This window comes from Mercenaria mercenaria, chromosome 3, assembly GCF_021730395.1.
Source record: "Mercenaria mercenaria strain notata chromosome 3, MADL_Memer_1, whole genome shotgun sequence".
NCBI classification, from domain to species: Eukaryota; Metazoa; Mollusca; class Bivalvia; order Venerida; family Veneridae; genus Mercenaria; species Mercenaria mercenaria.
The window spans coordinates 70,370,135-70,397,055 of record NC_069363.1 but is presented as its reverse complement, the minus strand read 5'-3'; the positions used below and the strand labels follow the sequence as shown (position 1 = coordinate 70,397,055).

General features: G+C 36.7%; 1 protein-coding gene across 6 annotated transcripts in view; it reads left to right on the top strand.

Moving 5' to 3' along the window:
- Positions 1 to 26,921, top strand: part of LOC128556013 (ubiquitin-conjugating enzyme E2 U-like) — a 247,655-nt gene that overhangs the window by 81,265 nt on the left and 139,469 nt on the right. For 3 of the 6 annotated variants that reach the window (XM_053539903.1, XM_053539905.1, XM_053539899.1), the window contains exons 1-2: positions 16,072 to 16,214; positions 17,803 to 17,878. In XM_053539903.1, coding sequence (XP_053395878.1) covers positions 16,087 to 16,214; positions 17,803 to 17,878 — 204 coding nt within the window. In that variant the 5' untranslated portion in view covers positions 16,072 to 16,086. Of the gene's footprint in view, positions 1 to 7,136; positions 7,199 to 16,071; positions 16,215 to 17,802; positions 17,879 to 26,921 lie in introns of those variants that run through there. The other 3 variants (XM_053539904.1, XM_053539900.1, XM_053539901.1) reach the window with 2 other exon arrangements.

Here is a 26,921-nt window from a genome sequence, read left to right as displayed (position 1 = left end):
ACTGTTTTTTTCATTCCTTTTTAACAATATTTAAGTTTCATAAATAGTATGTTTTATGAATGAAATTTATTTGAAATATCAGTGTCATTTCAAACTTTGCTATTAGCGCAGGACTGATCTCCGGCGCAAGTTACAGATGTAACATTATATATTTCAGATTTGCATAAAAACTATAATTTTAGTCTTTAATCGTAAATCAAAGTAAAAGTTAATATGATTTATAAAAGATATTCAAGTGATCAGAGTAAATAATTCCAGATTTTCTTTTAGCACAGGGCAACGAACAAATATCTTGCGCAGCTACAAAATGTAAAATTTTGTTTTGACGAGAACTACTCTTTATTCTATCGATTTTGTACTGTAAAAAAAAAAAAAAAAAAAAAATAATAATAATATCAATAAGATTTGTAAGAATTTTCTTTTAATTCTGTCACCTATTTATTTCATCTTTTATCATAGCCATGTTGAGAGATACGCTCCCATTGGTAAAAAGAATATTAATTGTGAAATTTCAATGTATTTCAATATAATAAAAACGATATTTTACTAAGCAAGTGCTCGGGTGAAATAGAAAATTATAAAAATAGCCTAAAACATACCAGAAGACGACGTGTGCAAGCTGGAGGAAATCACACCTTCACGCATGTTTGAGTTTTATTGCATCTTGATCAGATCGGAGGTATTGAAACCTGGTGACCGACTGCTGTGAATTTACTGATGTAGAAACAAATTTATGACACATAATTTAAGTACCAAGATATTCAGCATTTGACATTTATATTTTGCGCTCACCTGTCACAAAGTGACAAGGTGAGCTTTTGTGATCGCGCGGTGTCCGTCGTCCGTCCGTGCGTCCGTAAACTTCTGCTTGTGACCACTCTAGAGGTCACATTTTTCATGGGATCTTTATGAAAGTTGCTCAGAATGTTCATCTTGATGATATCTAGATCAAGTTCGAAACTGGGTCACTTGCCATCAAAAACTAGGTCAGTAGGTCTAAAAATAGAAAAACCTTGTGACCTCTCTAGAGGCAATATATTTCATAAGATCTTCATGAAAATTGGTCAGAATGTTCACCTTGATAATATCTAGGTCAAGTTTGAAACTGGGTCACGTGGGTTCAAAAACTAGGTCAGTAGGTCTAAAAATAGAAAAAACTTGTGACCTCGCTAGAGGCCATATTTTTCATGAGATCTTCATGAATATTGGTCAGAATGTTTACCTTGATGATATCTAGGTCAAGTTCGAAACTGGGTCACGTAGGGTCAAAAACTAGGTCATTAGGTCTAAAAATAGAAAAAGCTTGTGACCTCTCTAGAGGCCATATATCTCAATGGATCTTCATGAAAATTGGTCAGAATGGTCACCTTGATGATATCTAGGTCAAGTTCGAAACTGGGTCATGTGGGGTTAAAAACTAGGTCAGTAGATCTAAAAATAGAAAAACCTTGTGACCTCTCTAGAGGCCATATTTTTCATGAGATCTTCATGAATATTGGTCAGAATATTCACCTTGGTGATATCTAGGTCAAGTTCGAAACTGGGTCATGTGGGGTCAAAAACTAGGTTAGTAGATCTAAAAATAGAAAAACCTTGTGACCTCTTTAGGGGCCATATTTCTCAATGGATCTTCATGAAAATTGGTCAGAATGTTCACCTTGATGATATCTAGGTCAAGTTCGAAACTGGGTCACGTGCGGTCAAAAACTAGGTCAGTAGGTCTTAAAATAGGAAAACCTTGTGACCTCTCTAGAGGCGATATTTTTCAATGGATCTTCATGAAAATTGGTCAGAGTGTTTACCTTGAAGATATCTAGGTCAAGTTCGAAACTGGGTCACGTGGGGTTAAAAACTAGGTCAGTAGATCTAAAAATGGAAAAACCTTGTGACCTCTCTTGAGGCCATATTTTTCATGAGATCTTCATGATTATTGGTCAGAATGTTCACTTCGATGATATCTAAGTCAAGTTCGAAACTGGGTCACGTGGGGTTAAAAACTAGGTCAGTAGGTCTAAAAATAGAAAAAACTGTGACCTCTCTAGAGGCAATATTTCTCAACGGATCTTCATGAAAATTGGTGAGAATATTCAGCTTGATGATATCTAGGTCAGGTTTGTAACTGGGTCATGTGCGGTCAAAAACTAGGTCAGTAGGTCGAAAAATAGAAAAACCTTGTGACCTCTCTAGAGGCCATATTTTTCACGAGATCTTCATGAAAATTGGTGAGAATGTTCACCTTGATGATATCAAGGTCACATGTGCTCAAAAACTAGGTCACTATGTCAAATAATAGAAATAATGACGTAATACTCAGTTCAACACTGGGTCATGTGGGGATAGGTGAGCGATTCAGGACCATCATGGTCCTCTTGTTTAATAAATTGACCAACTGCATGATTTATCAAACATGAAATGCAAATTACTGGTATATAAAGTTACATTTGTTATTTGCGCTGCGCATTTGGTAAATCGCGCAGGTTAAGTTCATCCTGCACAACGATTGGTAAATCGTTGCGCATATAACCAACGTACAAAAATTTGTTATATGCGCTGCGCGTTTGGTAAATAGCGCAGAATGGTTATTTGCGCTCAACATAATACACTTATATGGAAAAGGTGCTTGTCTTGCCATAACGCTATGGAGGTTTACTAGGACACGAAGTGGAACATCCAAAATGTCCAGTTCAGTACCAATAGAGGCTACCCTGCTGCAATTTACACATTATGCATTTATAAAATAGTAAACAATCTTATTCTGCCTAGTCAACAGCCTTAAATAACTTACATTTAAGGCAGTGGCTAGAGAACCGGAATCAAATAATAATAGATCTATAATGTTTCAATGAAATAAAACATAATAATAATAATAAATTGATAGAATAATAATATAATGTTACAATGGTAAAAACAAAAGACCTGCACATACAAAGTGTATCCCTATGTATCCTATGTAACCAGGATACAAAAAACGAAGGGTGTGGAAAGTGTTGTGTTTTTGGGCCATATATGTCCTAGACTGCGAACTTATTCGTCCGGAACCGGTTCTCTAAGCAAAAAACCGTGCATAGGCTAGGGAACCGGAATTTTATTTCTATGCATATTACTGCCGAAATCCACTTTGTTTCTTGGTAAATGTCATGCATATTATTTTCTTAATTAATTTTACCATGCCCTTGCATTTATCTGCGTTTGCTGTCTCCCAGAGTGTACTCGCCGCATATATACCGTGTCTGCCGTATTCAAATGATATAAACTAGTACGAATGAATGCGTGAAAACTACTTTGCAGTTTTTAAATGTTATTTGCTTTAAACTTGTATTATGTTTAAATTATTTAAATATAAAATAATATTGGTTTGTATTTGCGTCATTACATGTTTATAGATGAATAAACTAATTTAATTGCCCTTAAAACTTCATATATATTCTTTGATCACTTTAAATACTGGTCCTCGGCATTTCACGTTCAAAGATATGTAATCAATACTGAAATTACTTATTTTGTTTTAATCGTTTCTTTTATTGTCTTATACCTTTTAAGTTTAAATTTCAAGTTTATTTCGGCTCCAGTGTCGACGATTTCGCATTCGTTCGTACTAGTTTATTTTATCATTCCAATATGGCGGACAGTATGCGGCGAGTACACTTCTGGAGACACAGTAAACACAAATAAATAAAAGGGCATAGCTTGCTATAATGGTAAAATTAATTAACTAATTAAGATAAGAACATGCACATGATACTTACCAAAAGAACCAAAGTGGATTTCGGCAGTATTATGCATAGAAATAAAATGCCGGTTCCCTAGCCTATGCACGGTATTTTGCTTAGAGAACCGGTTCCGGACGAATAAGTTCGCAGTCTAGGGAACCGATTCTGGTTCTCTAGCCACTGCCTACATTTAAATTCAGACAAGCCAACTTGTCTGGACACTTGCAAAATAACTACTAACATTAAATTTGTAAACATGAGCCAACCAAAGAAGTGATGAAAGATCGGGACTTTTTCAAAGATTTGTTTTGTTTCCTGTAATTTTCCGATATTCTAACGTTTAAACAACTGAATTGTATGCACAGTAATAATGCAGAAGTTACATGTATGCAATATACCTTTAGTTTAAATATTGGACCTATCTTTTTCCAGCCCAACAACATAGATGTATGTGTCACAAATCCGGCTTTTCCTCGAAATCAATGCCAAAGATTACTAGAACATAAATACAGTTAAGGGTGATTAAAAAAAAAATGAGGCAGATCAAATAAACTTACTTAAAAAAACAAATAAAAGGATTCTTAACACAGATTTTATGTTTTAATATGTGTCTCTATGACCAGAATGTGTGTAGCAAGTTTCATGATGATATATGCTGTTAATCAAATTTAATGAAAGGAAATGTGGCTAAATTTGTTGCAAGTGTCATACATGTGATCTCTCCCGATTTTGGCGGTAGACTACTGCTTTTCAATGGTAACTCCCGCGCTACCGATTTTGGTTGACAATTTACCGATTTTTTAAATAGATAGCCAACAAATTTTTTTAGTTTGTTAAAACAGCTGATTTTTTACGGTAAACAAAAAAATGGGACTGGTTTGCGAAGTTTGAGTTATGCATATGATATACTGTGATAAAATCAGTGAAGCAGACAAGTAGAGAATGGTTACATGATATCAATTAACATTTGTCTAACTTGATGCTTTGGAATGTAACCCAGTCACGTTTACCTTGACCTGGGACTTTGTACACAAAAACACATCGACGCCCCAGAATAAGAAGGGCGTAAGTGTTAGTTACGCCCTTTTATGATTCATACATTTTTTGAAACTACACACTAAGGGGCATAATTCTGTAAAAAAAAATTTTTGTCAAAAACTGCTATGTTGACCAAATTCACCAATAATAAAAGGGCGTAAGTGAAAAGTTTTTCAGAATCCCAGTAATAGAAGGGCGTATCTACACTTAATTGTTGTACCAGAAAAGTCCATTTACGCCCTTAGAATTAGAAGGGCGTATCTGTCATAGACAGTTTTTTTAGCTCAGGTGAGTTTTTCTGATCGCTCGATGTCCGGCATCCGTCGTCCGTCGTCTGGCGTCTGTCGTCCGTCGTCTGTCAACATTTAGCTTGTGTATGCGATAGAGGCTGTATTTTTCAATTAATCTTCATGAATATTGGTCAGAATGATAACCTTGATGAAATCTAGGCCGAGTTCGAAAATGGATCATCTCGGGTCAAAAACTAGGTCACTAGGTCAAATCAAAGAAAAACCTTGTGTATGCGATAGAGGCTGTATTTTTCATTTAATCTTCATGAATATTGGTCAGAATGATAACTTTGATGAAATCTAGACCGAGTTCGAAAATGGGTCATCTCGGGTCAAAAACTAGGTCACTAGGTCAAATCAAAGAAAAACCTTGTGTATGCGATAGAGGTGGTATTTTTCAATTAATCTTCATGAATATTGGTCAGAATGATAACCTTGATGAAATCTAAGCCGAGTTTGAAAATGGGTCATCTGGGGTCAAAAACTAGGTCACTAGGTCAAATCAAAGAAAAACCTTGTGTATGCGATAGAGGCTGTATTTTTCAATTCTTCTTCATGAATATTGGTCAGAATGATAACCTTGATAAAATCTAGGCCGAGTTCGAAAATGGGTCATCTCGGGTCAAAAACTAGGTCACTAGGTCAAATCAAAGAAAAACCTTGTGTATGCGATAGAGGCTGTATTTTTCAATTGATCTTCATGAATTTTGGTCAGAATGATTGCCTTGATGAAATCTAGGCCCAGATCGAAAATGGGTCATCTGGGGTCAAAAACTTGGTCACTAGGTCAAATCAAAGAAAAACCTTGTGTATGCGATAGAGGCTGTATTTTTCAATTGATCTTCATGAATTTTGGTCAGAATGATTGCCTTGATGAAATCTAGGCCGAGATCGAAAATGGGTCATCTGGGGTCAAAAACTAGGTCACTAGGTCAAATCAAAGAAAAACCTTGTGTATGCGATAGAGGCTGTATTTTTCAATTGATCTTTATGAATTTTGGTCAGAATGATTACCTTGATGAAATCTAGGCCGAGTTCGAAAATGGGTCATCTGGGGTCAAAAACTAGGTCACTAGGTCATATCACGTAAAAACCTTGTGTATGCGATAGAGGCTGTATTTTTCAATTGATCTTCATGAATTTTGGTCAGAATGATTGCCTTTATGAAATTTAGACCAAGTTCGAAAATGGGTCATCTGGGGTCAAAAACTAGGTCACTAGGTCAAATCAAAGAAAAACCTTGTGTATGCAAAAGAGGCTGTATTTTTCAACTGATCTTCATGAAATTTAGCCAGAATGATTACCTTGATAAAATCTAGGCTGATTTCGAAAATGGGTCATCTGGGGTCAAAAACTATGTCACTAGGTCAAATCGAAGAAAAACCTTGTGTATGCAATAGAGGATGTATTTTTCAATTGATCTTCATGAAATTTGGTCAGAGTGATTGCCTTGATGAAAACTAGGTCCGTTTTGAATATGGGTTATCTGAGGTCAAAAACTAGGTCACTAGGTCAAATTAAAGAAAAATCTTGTGTATGCGATAGAGACTGTTTTTTTTCAGTTGATATTTATGAAATTTGGTCAGGTTGATTGCCTTAATGAAATCTAGGTCGAATTTGAATATGGGTCATCTGAGGTCAAAAACTAGGTCACTTGGTCAAATCAAAGAAAAAACTTCTGTATGTGATAGAGGCTGTATTTTTCAGTTGATCTTCATGAATTTTGGTCAGAATGATTGCCTTGATAAAATCTAGGTCGAGTTTGAACATGGGTCATCTAGGGTCAAAAACTAGGTCATATCTAAGAAAATGCTTGTTTTATCGCAAGAGACCAATTTTTTGGTCCAATCTTAATGAAAATTGGTCAGAATATTTGTTTCCATGAAATCACTAGGTCAAACATGTTTTACACTGTTATGGAGTGTTTCTTAGGTGAGCGACCTAGGGCCATCTTGGCCCTCTTGTTTCATTTTGCCGAAAACTATGGTTTTCCACTTACGCCCTTCTAATTCTGGGACGTCGACATGTCAATTATGACTTTATCAAGTTGTTAATTGGGCAGGATTAAAAACACATCAAAGCACTAAGGTCAGAAATCAGGAGGTGTGAAAAGATGACCTGCCAAGCAGCTTCAGTTAGCGAGTTCAGAGGGTGCTGGAGGTATGTTGTTCTTTAAATTTTTATTTACGTTTTTCAGAGCAATTAATGAATTATGACCCCTCATTTTGTATGATCAGCAAAAATACTAGCTGACATAATTTTATTTATCTAAACATTTTATTAAAAGGTTTTGGTAATGAAACAGTGCTGTCTATCTACAAGCCTGTACAAAGTGCTAATTACCCACACATTTCTGTGTAAAACTACTTGCATTTTTAGCTCACCTGTCACATAGTGACAAGGTGAGCTTTGTGATCACCCTTTGTCCGTCCACAATTTCTTGTGAACACGATAGAGACCACAATTTGCAATCAATTTTAATCAAACTTTCACACAACTTGTATTGGCATAATATCTCGATTTCTTAAAGGGCCAAAATTTTACTATTTTTGGCTTGTGAACACGATAGAGACCACATTTTGCAATCAACTTTAATAAAACTTGCACACAAGTTGTATTGGCATAATATCTCGGTTCCTTTCGAAAACTGGCCAGATCCCATCATGGGTTCCAGAGGTATGGCCAAAGTTTGCTACTTTTGGCTTGTGAACACGATAGAAACCACATTTTGCAATCAGCTTTAATCAAACTTGCACACAACTTGTATTGGCATAATATCTCAGTTCCTTTCGAAAACTGGCCAAATCCCATCATAGGTTCCAGAGTTGTGGCCCTTTAAAGGGCCAAAATTTGCTGTTTTTGGCTTGTGAACACGATAGAGACAATATTTTGCAATCAACTTTAATCAAACTTGTACACAACCTGTATTGGCATAATGTCTGGGTTCCTTTCGAAAACTGGCCAGATTCCATCATGGGTTCCAGAGTTATGGCCCCTTAAATGTCCAAAATTTGCTATTTTGGCTTTTGTAGCCATATAGAGACTTCATTTATGGTTTGATTTGGTACAAACTTGCAAAATATCTTCAACAACAATAAATCTTTGATTCCATGATGAATCTGTCAGATCCAATCATAGGTTCCTGAGTTATTTTATATCTGATTACCTCCCCTGATTGTAATCAAAATGGATTTATATCAGTAAGTACTTATAGGACTCATTTGAAATTTCATTATTGTCATTAGTTGGACTCAGACAATCAGGGTAGATAACTATGGACTGATTTTATGTCAAATTACCTCCCTTTATTTCAAATTAAAATGGTTATATCTCCGTAACTAATGAAGATACTGATCTGAAGTTTTATCTATGTCAGCAGATGGACTTGGACAATCAGTGAGGATACGTATTGACTGAATTTATGACACATTACCTCCCTTTATTTTTTATGTAAATGAATACACCTTAGCGGCTTCTAATGAGATTGGTTTGAAACGTTATTTATGTCTTCCATGGTAAGAAATAGTCATGTTAGATAACTCTTGATTGAACATAAAATTTTATCGATATGAATACTTTTCTAATATATTGTTGTATAGGCTTGTACTCTGTATCTTCTACATGCGTATACCAATGTATGATTACCTCCCCTGATTTTAATAAAACTGGATTTATCTTGGTAAATATTTATAGAACTCATTTGAAATTTCATTATTGTCTTTAGTTGGACTGAGGCAATCAGGGTAGATAGCTATTGACTGATTTTATATCAAATTACCTCCCTTTGTTTCAAATTAAAATGGGTGTATCTCAGTAACCAATAAAGATTCTGATTTGAAATGTCATTTATGCCATCAGATGGACACGGACAATCAGGGTAGATGACTTTTGACTGAATTTATGACAAATTACCTCCCTTTATTTTATGTAAATGAATATATCTCAGCAGCGTCTAATGAGATTGGTTTTAAATGTTATTTAAGTCTTCCAGGGTAAGGAATAGTCATATTAGTACAAAAAATGCAGCATTTGAGCCTAGGACCCTCAAACTTGGTATGGAAATTGGCTGTGACTAGGTCAGAAGGGACTGTTACAAGAAAATACTTATCCTGATGATATTTAATGTGTATGCCTATGTGCTCTATGTCAAAACTTGATCATATCATTTTGAGCAATGGTACTCGGGTGAGCGATATAGGGCCATCATGGCCCTCTTGTTTTTAGCTCACCTGAGCACAAAGTGCTCGGGGTGAGATATTGTGATCGCTCACCGTCCGGCGTCCGTCCGTCCGTCGTCCGTCGTCCGTCCCGTCCGTCCGTCCACACTTTCCTTTAAACAACATCTCCTCCTAAACCACCAGGCCAATTTTGATGAAACTTCACAGGGATGTTCCATGGATGGTCCTCTTTAAAAATTGTTCAAAGAATTGAATTCCATGCAGAACTCTGGTTGCCATGGCAACCGAAAGGAAAAACTTTAAAAATCTTCTTCTCAAAAACCAGAAGCCCTAGAGCTTAGATATTTGGTGTGAAGCATTGCCTAGTGGATCTCTACCAAGTTTGTTCAAATCATGACCCCGGGGTCAAAATTGACCCCGCCCCAGGGGTCACTTGATTTTACATAGAAAAATCTTAAAAAATCTTCTTCTCAAAAACCAGAAGCCCTAGACCTTAGATATTTGACATGTAGCATTGCCTAGTGGACCTCTACTAAAGTTGTTCAAAGCACGACCCCGGGGTCAAAATTGACCCCGCCCCAGGGGTCACTTGATTTTACATATGAAAATCTTCAAAAAATTCCTAAAAATAAACCAGAAGGCCTAGAGCTTAGATATTTCACATGTAGCATTGCCTAGTGGACCTCTACAAAATTTGTTCAAATCATGACCCCCGGGGTCAAAATTGACCCCGCCCCAGGGATCACTTGATTTTACATAGGAAAATCTTAAAAAATCTTCTTCTCAAAAAGCAGAAGGCCTAGAGCTTAGATATTTGACATGTAGCATTGCCTAGTGGACCTCTACTAAAATTATTCAAATCATGACCCCGGGGTCAAAATTGACCCCGCCCTAGGTGTCACTTGATTTTACAAAGGAAAATCTTCAAAAATTTTCTTAAAATAAACCAGAAGGCCTAGAGCTTAGATATTTCACTTGTAGCATTGCCTAGTGGACCTCTACAACATTTGTTCAAATCATGACCCCCAGGGTCAAAATTGACCCCGCCCCAGGGGTCACTTGATTTTACATAGGAAAATCTTCAAAAAATTTCTAAAAATAAACCAGAAGGCCTAGATCTTAGATATTGACATGTAGCATTGCCTAATAGACTTCTACAAAATTTCTTCAAATCATGACCCCCAGGGTCAAATTGGCCCCGCCCCATGGGGTTACTTAATTGTACATAGAAAAATCTTCAAAATTTTCTAAAAATAAACCAGAAGGCCTAGAGCTTAGATATTTGAAATGTAGCATTGCCTAGTGGACCTCTACAAAATTTGTTCAAATTTTGACCCCCCGGGGTCAAATTGACCCAGCCCCAGGGGTTACTTGATTGTACATAGGGAAATCTTCATAAATTTGCTTAAAATAAACCAGAAGGCCTAGATCTTAGATATTCGATATGTAACATTGCCTAATAGACTTCTACAAACTTTGTTCAAATCATGACCCCCGGGGTAAAATTGGCCCCGCCCTAGGGGTTACTTGATTGTACATCGGAAAATTTTCCAAAAAATTTCTAAAAATCATCAGTTTGACATTTGAAACATGTGGCTCATATTACTCTGGTGAGCGATCCAGGGTCATCATGACCCTCTTGTTTAATATGAGGTCTTTTTCACATATATTCTGCAAATAAGTATTTTGTCTTTTTATGCCCCCGAAGGTGGGCATATTAAAATCGCACTGTCCGTCCGTGCGTCCGGTAAATTCTTGTCCGGGCTGTAACTCTTCCATCCATAAAGGGATTTTGAAATAACTTGGCATAAATGTTCACCATAATGAGACGAAGTGTCATGCGCAAGACCCAGACCCCTAGCTCCAAGGTCAAGGTCACACTTAGAGGTCAATGGTTAACATGGTCTGTTTTGTGTCCGGTCCATAACTCTGCCATCCATGAAGGGATTTTGAAAGAACTTGGCAGAAATGTTTACCATCATGAGACAATGTGTCATGCGCAAGACCAAGACCCCTGGCTCCAAGGTCAAAGTCACACTTACAAGTCAAAGGTTAACAGGGTATGTTTCGTGTCCGGTCCATAGGTCTGCCATTCATGAAGGGATTTTGAAATTACTTGGCATCAATGTTCACCATAATGAGATGACATGTCATGAGCAAGACCCAGACCCCTGGCTCCAAGGTCAAGGTCACACTTAGAGGTCAAAGGTTAGCATGGTCTGTTTCTTGTCCGGTCCATAACTCTGCCATTGATGAAGGGATTTTGAAATTACTTGGCATAAATGTTCCCTATAATGAGATGAGGTGTCATGTGCAAGACCCAGACCCCTAGCTCCAAGGTCAAGGTCACACTTAGAAGGTGTTTCTTGTCTGGTCCATAACTCTGCCATTTACCAAGGGATTTGAAAATAATTTGACACAAATGTTAACCATATTGAGAAGATGTGTCACACTTATGACCGAGGCCTCATAGGTCAAGGTCACAAAATGATATGTGATTTTTTGCGAATACAACTGTGGCATTCTTGGGCCTACTTCGGGGGCATTTGTCACCAATAGTGACAGCTCTTGTTTATTTTTTACAGTATTAAGTCTGGCCAACAGATTTGGGTGCCATGTTTAAGCAGACCAGCTGATGGATGAGTATCTGACTACCCGGTGAGCTGAGTCCAGACTCGGAGCTGCCATTTATCAGTGAAGACATGAGTCTTGACAGTTTCTGGTTGAAGATGGAAAGAGGTTTGGACAGCTCAACTGTCCTTTTTCTGCCGGACAGAAATGCTGATCTCTAGAGGTGTTTTAGTATGGTTAGAAAAATTCAAACAGATCACAGAGACAATTTGGCAAACAGAAATTTGAATTCATTGAGGTGTAAGTTCAATGAGGACAGTGAACTTTTAGGTTTAGTGTGAGCAAAGAACTTCTCAGATCTTCAAAAGAGGCCTGTATTCTGTACAAACAAAAAATGTGTTCATTGAATAATAGTAATAATAAATGATTTGTGTCACAAGTAATCTTGTTGTATTTACGGACACGTTTTTCAATCTACTTTCATAAGAAACATAACGGTAAACCAGGTAAATACGGCAAGAAAAAAATCTCCCACTTTTGATACCCAGTCTACCACTTTTTGGAAACAAATCTACCACTTTTGCAGTGCAGAGTGATCACATGTATGAAGTGTAACACTTTTTCGGAACATTTTTACAAAAACAAGTTTTTCAAAGTGACTGTGTAAAGAAAATGCTATTTGAATATGCAAAATATTTGTTTTAACCGATGCCTTGAACATTGTTGCATATGGATATGGATAGTATTCTAATACACCAACATCTGATGTATTCATTTAGTGCATCAAAGTAACATGACTTGTTGGATTTTTTTTACAGCTAAAAACCTCCATTTTCAAAATAAACTGTATTTTTTTAGTTTTTGTGAAGCAAAGGTAATGAAAGTGTATATGATTTTTCACAGACTAATGTTTTATCTACACAAAGTATTCTGAAGTTTTAAGATCAGTGCTTTTATACAAATATAACAGCAAAATGAAGATCGTCAGTTGAAATATGTTGCAAGTGTAACATTTGATTAAAAATGGCAAGATATTTTTTCAGTTATGTGAGATAACATGTATCTTTCTTTATCTATCGCAGGAGCATCAACACCAATATTTTATTTAAATAAGCAGTTTTAATTGTTTTGCATAAGAGTGCAATGCATACTTGTTTAAAATAAACAAGTTTGGAATCCAAATACCTGTACTTTATTTAGTCATCATATTAATGCTAAGTGTTACACTCGCAGATAGCAAATTATTACAATGCAACTGTATTTTTTCTTCATAGAAAATAATATAAACTCAAATAAACATATTTAAACTTAATGTTTATTGACAGAATTGTGGCAGACATTGTTCACTGTTGACATTGAGAACATTTAACCATTTTCTTGCTAATAAAATGTACAGATGCTTTTGCAGACAGCTCAGACCCAGATCAGACAGCCCCTGAAAGCTGTCTTATCAGACTTTGTACTGTTTGCTTACAGCATATGACAAACAAGACTTTTAAATTTTTATACGCCCGAAGGGACGTATTATGTTATGACGCTGGTGTCCGTCTGTCCGTCCGTCCGTCCGTCCGTCTGTCCGTTAGCAATTTCGTGTCCGCTCTGTAACTCTTGAACCCCTTGAAGGATTTCAAGGAAACTTTACACAAATGTTCACCACACCGAGACGATGTGCAGACCGCATGTTTTGGATGTCTCACTTCAAGGTCAAGGTCACACTTAGGAGTCAAAGGTCATATCATTTTGTTTCGTGTCTGCTCTGTAACTCTTGAACCCCTTGAAGGATTTCAAAGAAACTTGACACAAATGTTCACCACACCAAGACGACGTGCAGAGCGCATGTTCCTGAAGACTTGCTTCAAGGTCAAGGTCACAGGGGTCAAAAGTCATATCAGTTTGTTTCGTGTCCGCTCTGTAACTCTTGAACTGCTGGAAGGATTTCAAAGAAACTTGGCAGAAATGTTCACCACATTGTAACGATGTGCAGAGCGCATGTTCTGGATGACTCGCTTCAAGGTCAAGGTCACACTTAAGGGTCAAAGGTCATATATGACTTTGCTTTGTGTATATTGCTCTGCATTGCAGTGGTCTTGTTTTTATTTGGCAGATCTCTTTTTTGTACTTACAATAATTTATTTTTTTTTTAATTACTTCCCTTTTATGTTGCTATAAATAGCTTATTTTGAAACTTTTTTATTATTGGCCGTAGGGAAAAACCGAGACCACTTTTCTGTGGTACAACATGGATGGTACCTCCAATTTTAAGGTGTATTTTTACATACCTATACCTGATAAGGATTTTTTTGTAGACTTTGATTTTTTTTTTTGTGGACTTAGATTTGTTTTTTGAAGTTTTCCTTTTGTTGTTCCAGTCCTTTGGGGCTACAACAGTCAAGTTTTTAAAATTTTGCTCCAATCCTATGATGTAAGCCTTTGGGTGTATATTGTCCCGCATGGCGACGCTCTTGTTGTAATTGTGAAAAACTTTTTATTTTCAACAGCCACGTGTAATAATACTATGAATTAATATCATTTCTATAAGGGGAGTAGACTAAAATAAACAAGACCTTGCTTTGGGGCTACAACAGTCAAGTTCTTAAAATTTTGCTCCAATCCTATGATGTAAGCCTTCGGGTGTATATTGCCCCGCATGGCGGCGCTCTTGTTGTAATTGTGAAAAACTTTTTATTTTCAACAGCCACATGTAATAATACTATGAATTAATATCATTTCTATAAGGGGAGTAGACTAAAATAAACAAGACCTTGAGGTTCAAAAACCCCTACCCTCAAACAATGTAAATAAATTGTACAGTTTTGTAAAAATTAAGGACCATTTAAGGGATATTGCATTATTAATATTGGCCTATGAGAGACATTGTCCATACATATTCACTGGTAAAGTCTGGTCTAAATCCAACATTACATTATATGGGATATCCAGTTAACAAAAGCAACGCTCATAGGCCAGTACAGCTAAGTACAGTAAACCTGGCTTATAAGGAACAGCTTGGGACCTCTAAAAATTGTTCCTTCTAACCGAGGTTCCTTATATCCGTATAGCAAACTAGTTCCTTGTAACCGAGGTTTGTATAACGACCACATTTTGTATAGCAGACACTATTTGACTAACGTTTGAAAAGGGCTCACTCTCACACTCCGGACCGACCATGAATCAGTTGCAAGTCTAGTACAGTTCCTTTCCTGGAGAGATGGTAAGGTCTCCATGTATATGGCTGAGACACTGTTGAAACACGGTGTTAAATCCTAAGCCAAAATTTACGTTGGTTAATATGACGGTAATCTGTGTTTATTTTTTGTTGGTTATACCTATCTTCTTTTTTAGAGAGCGCTTCATCTTGACTATAAGATATGTTGCAGTTACTCCCCTTACCTTGCTCGACTGCATGTTATGTGTCATCAATACTAATATTAAATAAATGTTCAAACTTTTATTACAAACATGATAAATTAGACTACCCATTAAGATTCAAAAGTAGGATGTTTTGACATACAGTGTATTGCGACTAGACAACGGCGCCATATATACGGATTAAAGAGTAAATTATACCTATAGTTTCCTACTGTCCATCTTAGCACCTGCTTTATTTTTTACAATTGGAAATATGGTAAACTGGAGTGTTTGCCATTGTTTATCACGCGTAATTAGCACATTTGTTTAGGATAGTATGACCGTGACCGTGACTGATTTTCGTTCACTATTGTTAACATGAAATACCCCAATACATGTAGTTGTAGTACATAATTTTTAGTAAATATAAGTGTTAATGATGCTATTAAATATATGTTCTTTTTATTGTTTCCATGAATATTATAGAAATGAAATAATTTGTGTTTATTCATGTGCATGAAAGCGCGTGAAAGTGCTGGCGTTACTCTGACGTCATCAGCGATTCTGCTGTTTATTTCCGGTTTTCAATTATTTTAATTCTTTATGTCTGTTCGCTATAACCGAGGTGTTTTCCATTGAATTTCGTACTTTGGGACTGGAAAAAGTGTTCCTTAATTATAACCGAGGGTTCCTTATAACCGAGTTCCCTATAACAGAGGATTTTTACATTGAATAAAGAAGGAATTAGATCGGGGAATTGAAAACTGTTCCTTATAACTGAGTGTTCCTTATATCCAAGTTCCTTATAAGTGAGGTTTACTGTACTATGTGCGGAATTTCTCTTATGAGCGAACTTAAATCCCAGACATTGTTTATACAGATCCACTGGTAAAGTCTGGTAAAAATCCAACAACAACATCAGCCAATCACAGGCCAGCACATCTTATATGCATGGAATTTCTCCAGGAGCAAACTCATCCAAAACATTGTCTAAATAGAGTTCCTGGTAAACTCAACTGTAAATCCAATCAGCCATTCAGGAGATACCATATTAACGACACTGACCATCAGCGGCAAGTGTAGGTCATAAGTATTCTCAGAATTTCTCCATGAGCAAACTCATCCGAGACATCATCAGTATAGATCCATTGGTAAAGTCTGGTGAAAATCCAAGAAGCCGTTCAGGACATATTGTGTTCACATCACTGGTTAATCACTGGCCAGCACACATATTAGTATGCACGGAATGTTTGAGCAAATTCATCAAAGACATTGTCAATATGGTAAAGTCTGGTGAAAATCCAAGAAGCTGGTCAGGAAATTGACATTGATAAATTGTGCACAGGACAGCACAAAATCTATTTTAGCTCACCTGTCACATAGTGACAAGGTGAGCTTTTGTGATCACCCGTCGTCCGTTGTCTATGCGTCAGTCCGTCCGTCCTTCAACAATTTCTTGCCTGCACGATTGGCTTTGATTGTAATCAAAATGAATTTATATCAGTAAGTACTCGTAGGACTTATTTGAAATTTCATTATTGTCATTAGTTGGACTTAGACAATCAGTGTAGATAACTATGGACTGATTTTATGTCAAATTACCTCCCTTTATTTCAAATTAAAATGGGTATATCTCCGTAACTAATGAAGATACTGATCTGAAATTTCATGTCAACAGATGGACTTGGACAATCAGTGGAGGTACATATTGACTGAATTTATGACAAATAACCTCCCTTTATTTTTATCTAAATGAAGACACCTTAGCAGCTTCTTATGAGATTGGTTTGAAACATTATTTATGTCTTCCATGGTAAGAAATAGTCAAATTACCTCCCCTGATTTTAATAAAAATGGATTTATCTTGGTAAATACTTACAGAACTCATTTGAAATTTCATTATTGTCTTTAGTTGGACAGAGGCAATCAGGGTAGATAGCTGTGGACTGATTTTATGTCAAATTACCTCCTTTTGTTTCAAATTAAAATGGGTATATCTCAGTAACCAATTAAGATACTGATTTGAAATGTCATTTGTGCCATCAGATGGAACCGGACAATCAGGGTAGATAACTTTTGACTGAATTTATGATAGATTACCTCCCTTTATTTTATGTAAACGAATATATCTCAGCAGCGTCTAATGAGATTGGTTTTAAATGTTATTTAAGTCTTCCAGGGTAAGGAATAGTCATGTTAGTACAAAAATGCAGCATTTGAGCCTAGGACCCTCAAACTTGGTATGGAAATTGGCCCTGACTAGGTCAAAAGCGACTGTTACAAGAAAATGTTTATCCTGATGATATTTAATGTGTATGCCTATGTGCTCTATGTCAAAACTTAATCATATCATTTTGAGCAATGGTACTCAGGTGAGCGATACAGGGCCATCATGGCCCTCTTGTCTAATTCAGAGTCAAGCACTGAGAAAAGTTGAGTGTGGTGTCTTAAGGACAGCTCTTGTTTTATATTTGAAATTAGCATTATGGACCCAGTCTATATCCTGTATGTAGTATCTCTCCTTCATTACTCAGAGAAAATCTCCAGAATAGACTTACTTTTAACTGCTGTAAGAATTTTGTGAAGAAATTTAAAAAACTGAAAAAAAAACATCTGTTGTATTCTTTATAATCAGTCCACCTTTTATTTTGTGTCTTTCATTTTCAGCACACCAACGATTTTCTCAAGAGCACATTTGTTAATAGAAAAGGAATATGAAAACTTTCAAAAGGACAAACCATGGGTATGTATAATGTGTTACAAACACTACAAGTAGTAAACTGGCATTTTTAACTTGCCTGAACCAAAGATTGAAGGAGAGCTAAAAGTATAGGTGAATAGTTCTGCATCCATCAACTAGTAACTGTCTCTGTTCTCAGCATTTTTACTTAAACATTTTAACCTCTGAAATTACTGTTAAGAATTACATGAAACTTGGTCTGTAGCATGCTGGCGAGATCTTCTCTGAAGTGTGACTTAAAAATAGAATATCCTTTAAAAGACTTCTTCTCATGAACTGCTAATGGATCTGCATCAAACTTGGTGTGAAGCATCATTATTAGGTCCTCTCTTTACCTAGTTCAAATGGGGGCATTTCCCCCCTTTTAGGGGCATCTAAAGCTAAAAATACAAAACCTTTAAGGTAGTTCTGCATGTTCAGATCAAATGTTTTTCTACAATGTAGAATTTGATAAAACCCTGATTTTTCAAAACTTCAGAATATACTTAGAAAATTCAGCGATTAAAAAAGATGCGGTCCTGTTCTTTTTTTTTGATAGATTGATCTGAAAAATTTGGACCTCATGCAATTTTTCATATTAAATGGGAGTCAATAGCAAAATCTCAAATTTCATAACGTTTTCGCGAATAAAATTTTTTCTACATTTAGATTTTAATGAAACTTCTCACAGTCGTAAATAAACATTTGGTTTATAATGTGGTGATACAAAATGTGTAGGTCGGTGTGCTTCAGTGTCCAACAAATCAATTGCCCGGAGCCCGAGGGCTACCAGAAATTTTCGTCGGGCTACCAAAAAAATCTGGAAGTAAGCCCGCCCCAGCAGGCCCTTCTGTAAATTTGCCACCTTTTTCCACTGAAAAATCATTGGAAAACAGTGGAGTATTGGAACAAGCCTCTTTGAGTGGAAACTGATGGAAAACATTGAAAAAACAGAGGATGGAAAGGCCAGTCAAAATTTTCCACCATTTTCCATCAAATGCCAGTATCAGTGGAGTATTGGAACATTTTTCACTATTTGCCATTAAAGTTTTTCACTGTTTGCCACTGTCACATATTAATGTAAAAACTGCCATCATTTTCCATTGAATGCCACTATCAGTGGAGTATTGGAACGTATTTCACCATTTGCCACTAAAATTTTCCACTATTTGCCACCATAACTGTTGTGGCAATCAGTGTAAAATATGCCACTGTTTTTCTCTAAATGCCACTGTTTGCCATGGATATTTCTCCACCATTCTCCACTTACAAACATGAAGAATGCCACTGTTTTCCACCATTTGCCATCAAGTCCATGAGGTGTATACCATCACTGCATGTGTTTGAAACATGATATGAAATAAATAATGAAAGAAAGAAATATAATCACTAGAGCAGCTTATGTAATTTTTCCTTTTTAAACTGTCAATTAATTCACATCATTTTCATGATATTATTAAAGTACTTAATTCAACTTTGCTCATTAGACTTAAAAAATCTTGAAGTGAATATGCTTGATGAAAGAAAATTGTTTACTAGAACTGTTAAGTAAAAAGATGTTACAAGAACATTCCTTACAATAAACACTGTTCAGTGAGTTTTGTGCTGGATTAAAGTACCTGCAGACATACTTACAAAAGTTTACACATCAATAGGTTTTCTCTGTGAGCACCATTCATTCTGCAGTGTGTAAATCAACTTAGATATTTTTTCTGAGGACCTTCTTGTCTGCAAGTGCAATGATAACAGGTGAGCGATGTAGGGCCATCATGGCCCTCTTGTATTTTTAGCTCACCTGAGCAATGCTCAGGTGAGTTTTTGTGATCATTCAATGTCCGGCGTCCGTCTGTCTGTCTGTCGTCTGTCAACATTTAGCTTGTGTATGCGATAGAGGCTGTATTTTTCAACTCATCTTTATGAAATTTGGTCAGAATAATTACCTTGATGAAATCTAGGCAGAGTTCGAAAATGGGTCATCTGGGGTCAAAAACTAGGTCACTGGGTGAGATCAAAGAAAAACCTTAGGTATGCGATAGAGGCTGTATTTTTCAGTAAGTCTTCATGAATTTTGGTCAGAATGATAACCTTGATGAAATCTAGGCCGAGTTCGAAAATGGGTCATCTGGGGTCAAAAACTAGGTCTATAGGTCAAATCAAAGAAAAACCTTGAGTATGCAATAGAGGCTGTATTTTTCAGTTAGTCTTCATAAATTTTGGTCAGAATGATAACCTTGATGAAATCTAGGCCGAGTTTGAAAATGGGTCATCTGGGGTCAAAAACTAGGTCACTAGGTCAAATCAAAGAAAAACCTTGTGTTTGCGATAGAGGCTGTATTTTTAGCTCACCTGTCACAAAGTGACAAGGTGAGCTTTTGTGATCGCGCGGTGTCCGTCGTCCGTCGTGCGTGCGTCCGTCCGTCCGTAAACTTTTGCTTGTGACCACTCTACAGGTCACATTTTTCATGGGATCTTAATGAAAGTTGGTCAGAATGTTCATCTTGATGATATCTAGGTTAAGTTCGAAACTGGGTCACGTGCCATCAAAAACTAGGTCAGTAGGTCTAAAAATAGAAAAACCTTGTGACCTCTCTAGAGGCCATATATTTCACAAGATCTTCATGAAAATTGGTCAGAATGTTTACCTTGATGATATCTAGGTCAAGTTTGAAACTGGGTCACGTGCCATCAAAAACTAGGTCAGTAGGTCTAAAAATAGAAAAACCTTGTGACCTCTCTAGAGGCCATATATTTCAAAAGATCTTCATGAAAATTGGTCAGAACGTTCACCTTGATGATATCTAGGTCAAGTTTGAAACTGGGTCACGTGCCTTCAAAAACTAGGTCAGTAGGTCAAATAATAGAAAAACCTTGTGACCTCTCTAACGGCCATATTTTTCATTGGATCTGTATGAAAGTTGGTCTGAATGTTCATCTTGATGATATCTAGGTCAGGTTCGAAATTGGGTCACGTGCGATCAAAAACTAGGACAGCAGGTCTAAAAATAGAAAAACCTTGTGACCTCTCTAGAGGCCATATATTTCATGAGATATTCATGAAAATTGGTCAGAATGTTCATCTTGATGATATCTAGGTCAAGTTCGAAATTGGGTAACGTGCCGTCAAAAACTAGGTCAGTAGGTCAAATAATAAAAAAACCTTGTGACCTCTCTAGAGGCCATATTTTTCATGGGATCTGTATGAAAATTGGTCAGAATGTTCATCTTGATATCTAGATCAAGTTCGAAACTGGGTCACGTGCCCTCAAAAACTAGGTCAGTAGGTCAAATAATAGAAAAACCTTGTGACCTCTCTAAAGGCCATATTTTTCATGGGATCTGTATGAATATTGGTCTGAATGTTCATCTCAGTGATATCTAGGTCAAGTTCGAAACAGGGCATGTGCAGTCAAAAACTAGGTCAGTAGCTCTAAAAATAGAAAAACCTAATGACCTCTCTAGAGGCCATACTTGTGAATGGATCTCCATAAAAATTGGTCAGAATGTTCACCTTGATGATATCTATGTCAAGTTCGAAACTGGGTCACGTGCCTTCAAAAACTAGGTCAGTAGGTCAAATAATAGAAAAACCTTGTGACCTCTCTAGAGGTCACATTTTTCATGGGATCTGTATGAAAGTTGGTCTGAATGTTCATCTTGATGATATCTAAATCAAGTTCGAAACTGGGTCACGTTCAGTCAAAAACTAGGTCAGTAGGTCTAAAAATAGGAAAACCTTGTGACCTCTCTAGAGGCCATACTTGTGAATGGATCTCCATAAAAATTGGTCAGAATGTTCACCTTGATGATATCTAGGTCAAATTTGAAACTGGGTCATGTACCTTAAAAAACTAGGTCAGTAGGTCAAATAATAAAAAAACCTTGTGACCTCTCTAGAGGCCATACTTTTCATGGGATCTGTATGAAAGTTGGTCTGAATGTTCATCTTGATGATATCTAGGTCAAGTTCAAAACTGGGTCACATGAGCTCAAAAACTAGGTCGCTATGTCAAATAATAGAAAAACGATGTCATACTCAAAACTGGGTCATGTGGGAAGAGGTGAGCGATTCAGGACCATCATGGTCCTCTTGTTCAATTAGTCTTCATGAATTTTGGTCAGAATTATTACCTTGATGAAATCTAGACCGAGTTTGAAAATGGGTCATCTGGGGTCAAAAACTAGGTCAGTAGGTCAAATCAAAGAGAAACCTTGTGATGCAATAGAGGCTGTATTTTTCAATAAATCTTCATGAAAGTTTGGTTAGAATGATTGCCTAAATGAAATCTAGGTCAGCTTCGAAAATGGGTCATCTGGGGTCAAAAATTAGGTCACTAGGTCAAATCAAAGAAAAACCTTGTGTATGTGATAGAGGCTGTATTTTTTAATTGATCTTCATGAAATTTGGTCAGAATGATTGCATTGATAAAATCTAGGTCAAGTTTGAATATGGGTCATCTGGGGTCAAAAAGTAGGTCATTAGGTCAAATCAAATAAAAACTTTGTGTAAGCAATAGAGGCTATATTTTTCAATTGATCTTCATGAAATTAAGTCAGAATGATTGTCTAGATGGAATCTAGGTCAAGGTCGAATATGGGTCATCTTGGATCAAAAAGTAGGCCACTAGGTCAAATCAAAGGAAAACCTTGTGTATGTGATAGAGGCTGTATTTTTCAATTGATCTTCATGAAATTTGGTCAGAATGATTGCTTTGATGAAATCTAGGTTGAGTTTGATCATGTTTCATCTGGGTTCAAAAAGTAGGTCACTAGATTAAATCAAAGAAAAACCTCGTGTATGTGATAGAGGCTGTATTTTCAACTGATCTTCATGAAATTTTGTCAGAATGATAGCCTTGATAAAATCTAGGTCAAGTTCGAATATTGGTCATCTGGGTTTAAAAACTAGGTCACTAGGTCAAATCAAGGCAAAAACCTTGTGTATGCAATAGGGGCTGCATTTTACACTGGATTTTCATGAAATTTAGTCAGAATGGTTGCCTTGATGAAATCTAGGTCAAGTTCGAATATGGGTGTCTAGGGTCAAAAACTAGGTCACAAGGTCAAATCAAAGAAAAACCTTGTGTATGCGATAGAGGCTGTATTTTTCAATTGATCTTCATGAAATTTGGTCAGAATGATAGCCCTGATGAAATCTAGGTCAAGTTCGAATATGGATCATCTTGGATCAAAAACTAGGTCACTAGGTCAAATCAAAGAAAATACTTGTTTATACTCAAGGTTTTTGCTCCAATTTTAATGATAATTGGTCAGAATATTTTTTCCATGAAATCACTAGGTCAAACATGTTTACACTGTTATGGTGTGTTTTTCAGGTGAGCGACCTAGGGCCATCTTGGCCCTCTTGTTACATATTACACTTGGTAATTAATGCAAGCACCGGCTTCAGTATCTGTCCATAAAGAAATGACTGGAAACATAAAAAACACCAAGCCCTAAACTCATAAGTTCTTATCTGTGTTGGCAGTGACTTCTTAATTCTTTCGATAATAATAATAATAATGATAATAATAACAATTTTAACTTCAAATAGGATGCATGCCCATTACTGGAATGTCACTGTTGTTGTACCATGAGTGGGTGGGGTTTTGTGTTCACTCACTATAAAATCTGTGCTGCAACTTATTCTAAAGTGTTTATTTTAATACCAAATGTAGATTTTTATTTACCTTTTGAGTGCTCCTCACTCTTTGCTGAATTTGACTTTGTAAAAAAATTCGTCAATGATGTCTGGGTTTTATTTTCTTCGATCTTTTTTTAGCTCACCTGTCACAAAGTGACAAGGTGAGCTTTTGTGATCGCGCGGCGTCCGTCGTCTGTACGTGCATGCGTGCGTGCGTGCGTCTGTAAACTTTTGCTTGTGACCACTCTAGAGGTCACATTTTTTGTGGGATTTTTTTGAAAGTTGGTCAGAATGTTCATCTTGATGATATCTAGGTCAAGTTCGAAACTGGGTCACGTGCCATCAAAAACTAGGTCAGTAGGTCAAATAATAGAAAAACCTTGTGACCTCTCTAAAGGCCGTATTTTTCATGGGATCTGTATGAAAATTGGTCTGAATGTTCATCTTGATGATATCTAGGTCAAATTCGAAACAGGGTCATTTGCGGTCAAAAACTAGGTCATTAGGTCTAAAAATAGAAAAACCTTGTGACCTCTCTAGAGGCCATACTTATGAATGGATCTCCATAAAAATTGGTCAGAATGTTCATCTTGATGATATCTAGGCCAAGTTCGAAACTGGGTCACGTGCCTTCAAAAAGTAGGTCAGTAGGTCAAATAATGAAAAAACGTTGTGACCTCTCTAGAGGCCATATTTTTCATGGGATCTGTATGAAAGTTGGTCTGAATGTTTATCTTGAAGATATATAGGTCAAGTTTGAAACTGGGTCAACTGTGATCAAAAACTAGTTCAGTAGGTCTTGAAATAGAAAAACCTTGTGACCTCTCTAGAGGCCATACCCTTGAATGGATCTTCATGAAAATTGGTCAGAATGTTCACCTTGATGATATCTAGGTCAAGTTTGAAACTGGGTCACGTGCCTTAAAAAACTAGGTCAGTAGGTCAAATGATAGAAAAACCTTGTGACCTCTCTAGAGGCCATACTTTTCATGGGATCTGTATGAAAGTTGGTCTGAATGTTCATCTTGATGATATCTAGGTCAAGTTTGAAACTGGGTCAACTGCGGTCAAAAACTAGGTCAGTAGGTCTAAAATTATTAAAATCTTTTGACCTCTCTAGAGGCCATATTTTTCAATGGATCTTCATGAAAATTGATCTGAGTGTTCACCTTGATGATATCTAGGTCAGTTATGAAACTGGATCACGTGCGGTCAAAAACTAGGCCAGTAGGTATAAAAAAAGAAAAACCTTGTGACCTCTCTAGAGGCCATATTTTTCATGAGATCTTCATGAAAATTAGTGAGAATGTTCACCGTGATGATATCTAGATAAAGTTCAAAACAGGGTCACGTACCTTTGAAAACTAGGTCAATAGGTCAAATAATAGAAAAACCTTTTGACCTCTCTAGAGACCATATTTTTAAATGGATCTTCATGAAAATTGGTCAGAATTTTTATCTTGATAATATCTAGGTCAAGTTCAAAACTGGGTCACATGAGCCCAAAAACTAGGTCACTATGTCAGATAATAGAAAAAACGACGTCATACTCAAAACTGGGTCATGTGGGAAGAGGTGAGCGATTCAGGACCATCATGGTCCTCTTGTTTCTTTTTGGGAGGCTCCATAGTCGGAACAAACAGCACGTGGTCATTCGTGTTCTGTCCTTCCAGACTCTGTAACAGGCCGAGGATTCCAGACAAATGGGCTCTTGTCTTTCAAGTTAAATAATATTCTCTTGGTGATGGGAAAAAACGCGTATTTTTTGTTTTAAAACAGGGATAGTTTGAAATGGGCGTCAAGCAGTATCGTACATACATGCGAAAATTGCAATAAATGATTACTTACCTGTTGCACGTAACATCATTTTCCGAGATAAAAGCAAAACAATCACTAAAATGTATTCAGTAATGATCAACATGTACATATTCTAAAAATAAACGTGTAGCTCCTTAATGACACCTAATATATGCCCGGTAAAACCCGTTATTTACAGCCTAATAGCAAACTGCATTGCCGATGATTATCGGAAAGTAACGACAATGTAGCAGCTTGTGAAATTTGCATATTAGGAACCATTCATAACACGTGAATCAGCCAAATAGTCTAATTTTAGAACTGTGGAATACCAAGTTTGCCCCCTCTATCGGATGTTGATTTCGTGATTACACACTATGCGTGCATTCAAGAAGAATTATATGTCTTCCAGTTCCAGACTAACGCAAGATTTACTGATTTTTGTACCCCCCGACAACAAAGTTGTAAGGGGGGGTATACTGGTTTCAGGTTGTCTGTCTGTCTGTCCGTCTGTCTGTCTGTCTGTCTGTCTGGCCGTCTGTCCGTAGACGCAATCTTGTGCGCACCATCTCTCCTTATCCCCTTGACAGAATTTAATGAAACTTCACACAAGTGATCAGTACCAACAGTAGTTGTGCATGGGGCATGTTAGGTTCTTTTAGAAAAAAAATTTGCAGAGTTATGGGACTTTGTTTTTTTGTTACTATACTATATACATAGACACAATCTTGTGTGCACCATCTCTCCTCATCCCCTTGTCACAATTTAATGAATCTTCACACAAGTGATCAGTACCAACAGTAGTTGTGCATGGGGCATGTTAGGTTCTTTTAGAAAAATTTTTTGCAGAGTTATGGGACTTTGTTTTTTTGTTACTATACTATATACATAGACACAATCTTGTGCGCACCATCTCTCCTCATCCCCTTGACACAATTTAATGAAACTTCACACAAGTGATCAGTAACAACAGTAGTTGTGCATGGGGCATGTTAGGTTCTTTTAGAAATTTTTTTTGCAGAGTTATGGGACTTTGTTTTTTTGTTACTATACTATATACATAGACACAATCTTGTGCGCACCATCTCTCCTCATCCCCTTGACACAATTTAATGAAACTTCACACAAGTGATCAGTAACAACAGTAGTTGTGCATGGGGCATGTTAGGTTCTTTCAGCGACAAAAATTGCAGAGTTATGGGACTTTGTTTCTTGTTAACATACTATGTACATACAGTCTGCATATGCAATATTGTGCGTGCCTAATCTACCAAACCCTTACACACAATTTAATGAAACTTCACACAAGTGATCAGTACCAACCCTAGTTGTGCATGGTGCATGTTACATTCTTTTAGATAAATATTCTGCATAGTTATGGGACTTTGTTTTTTGTTACTAATACTATACTGTATACATACAGTCCATATACATACAGTCCACATAATTATGCAATCTTGTGTACGTCAAATTGCAATGTACTGTACGTGTCAGTGCATGCGGAGGGTACATTCATCACCTTTAGTGATAGCTCTAGTTTTTTCAACTTTTGGGATTTGAGATTGCCCGATTTCCATTTGTGACGGTCAATCTGGCCGGCTGCCGACTCTAAATGAAAACCCTGAAACA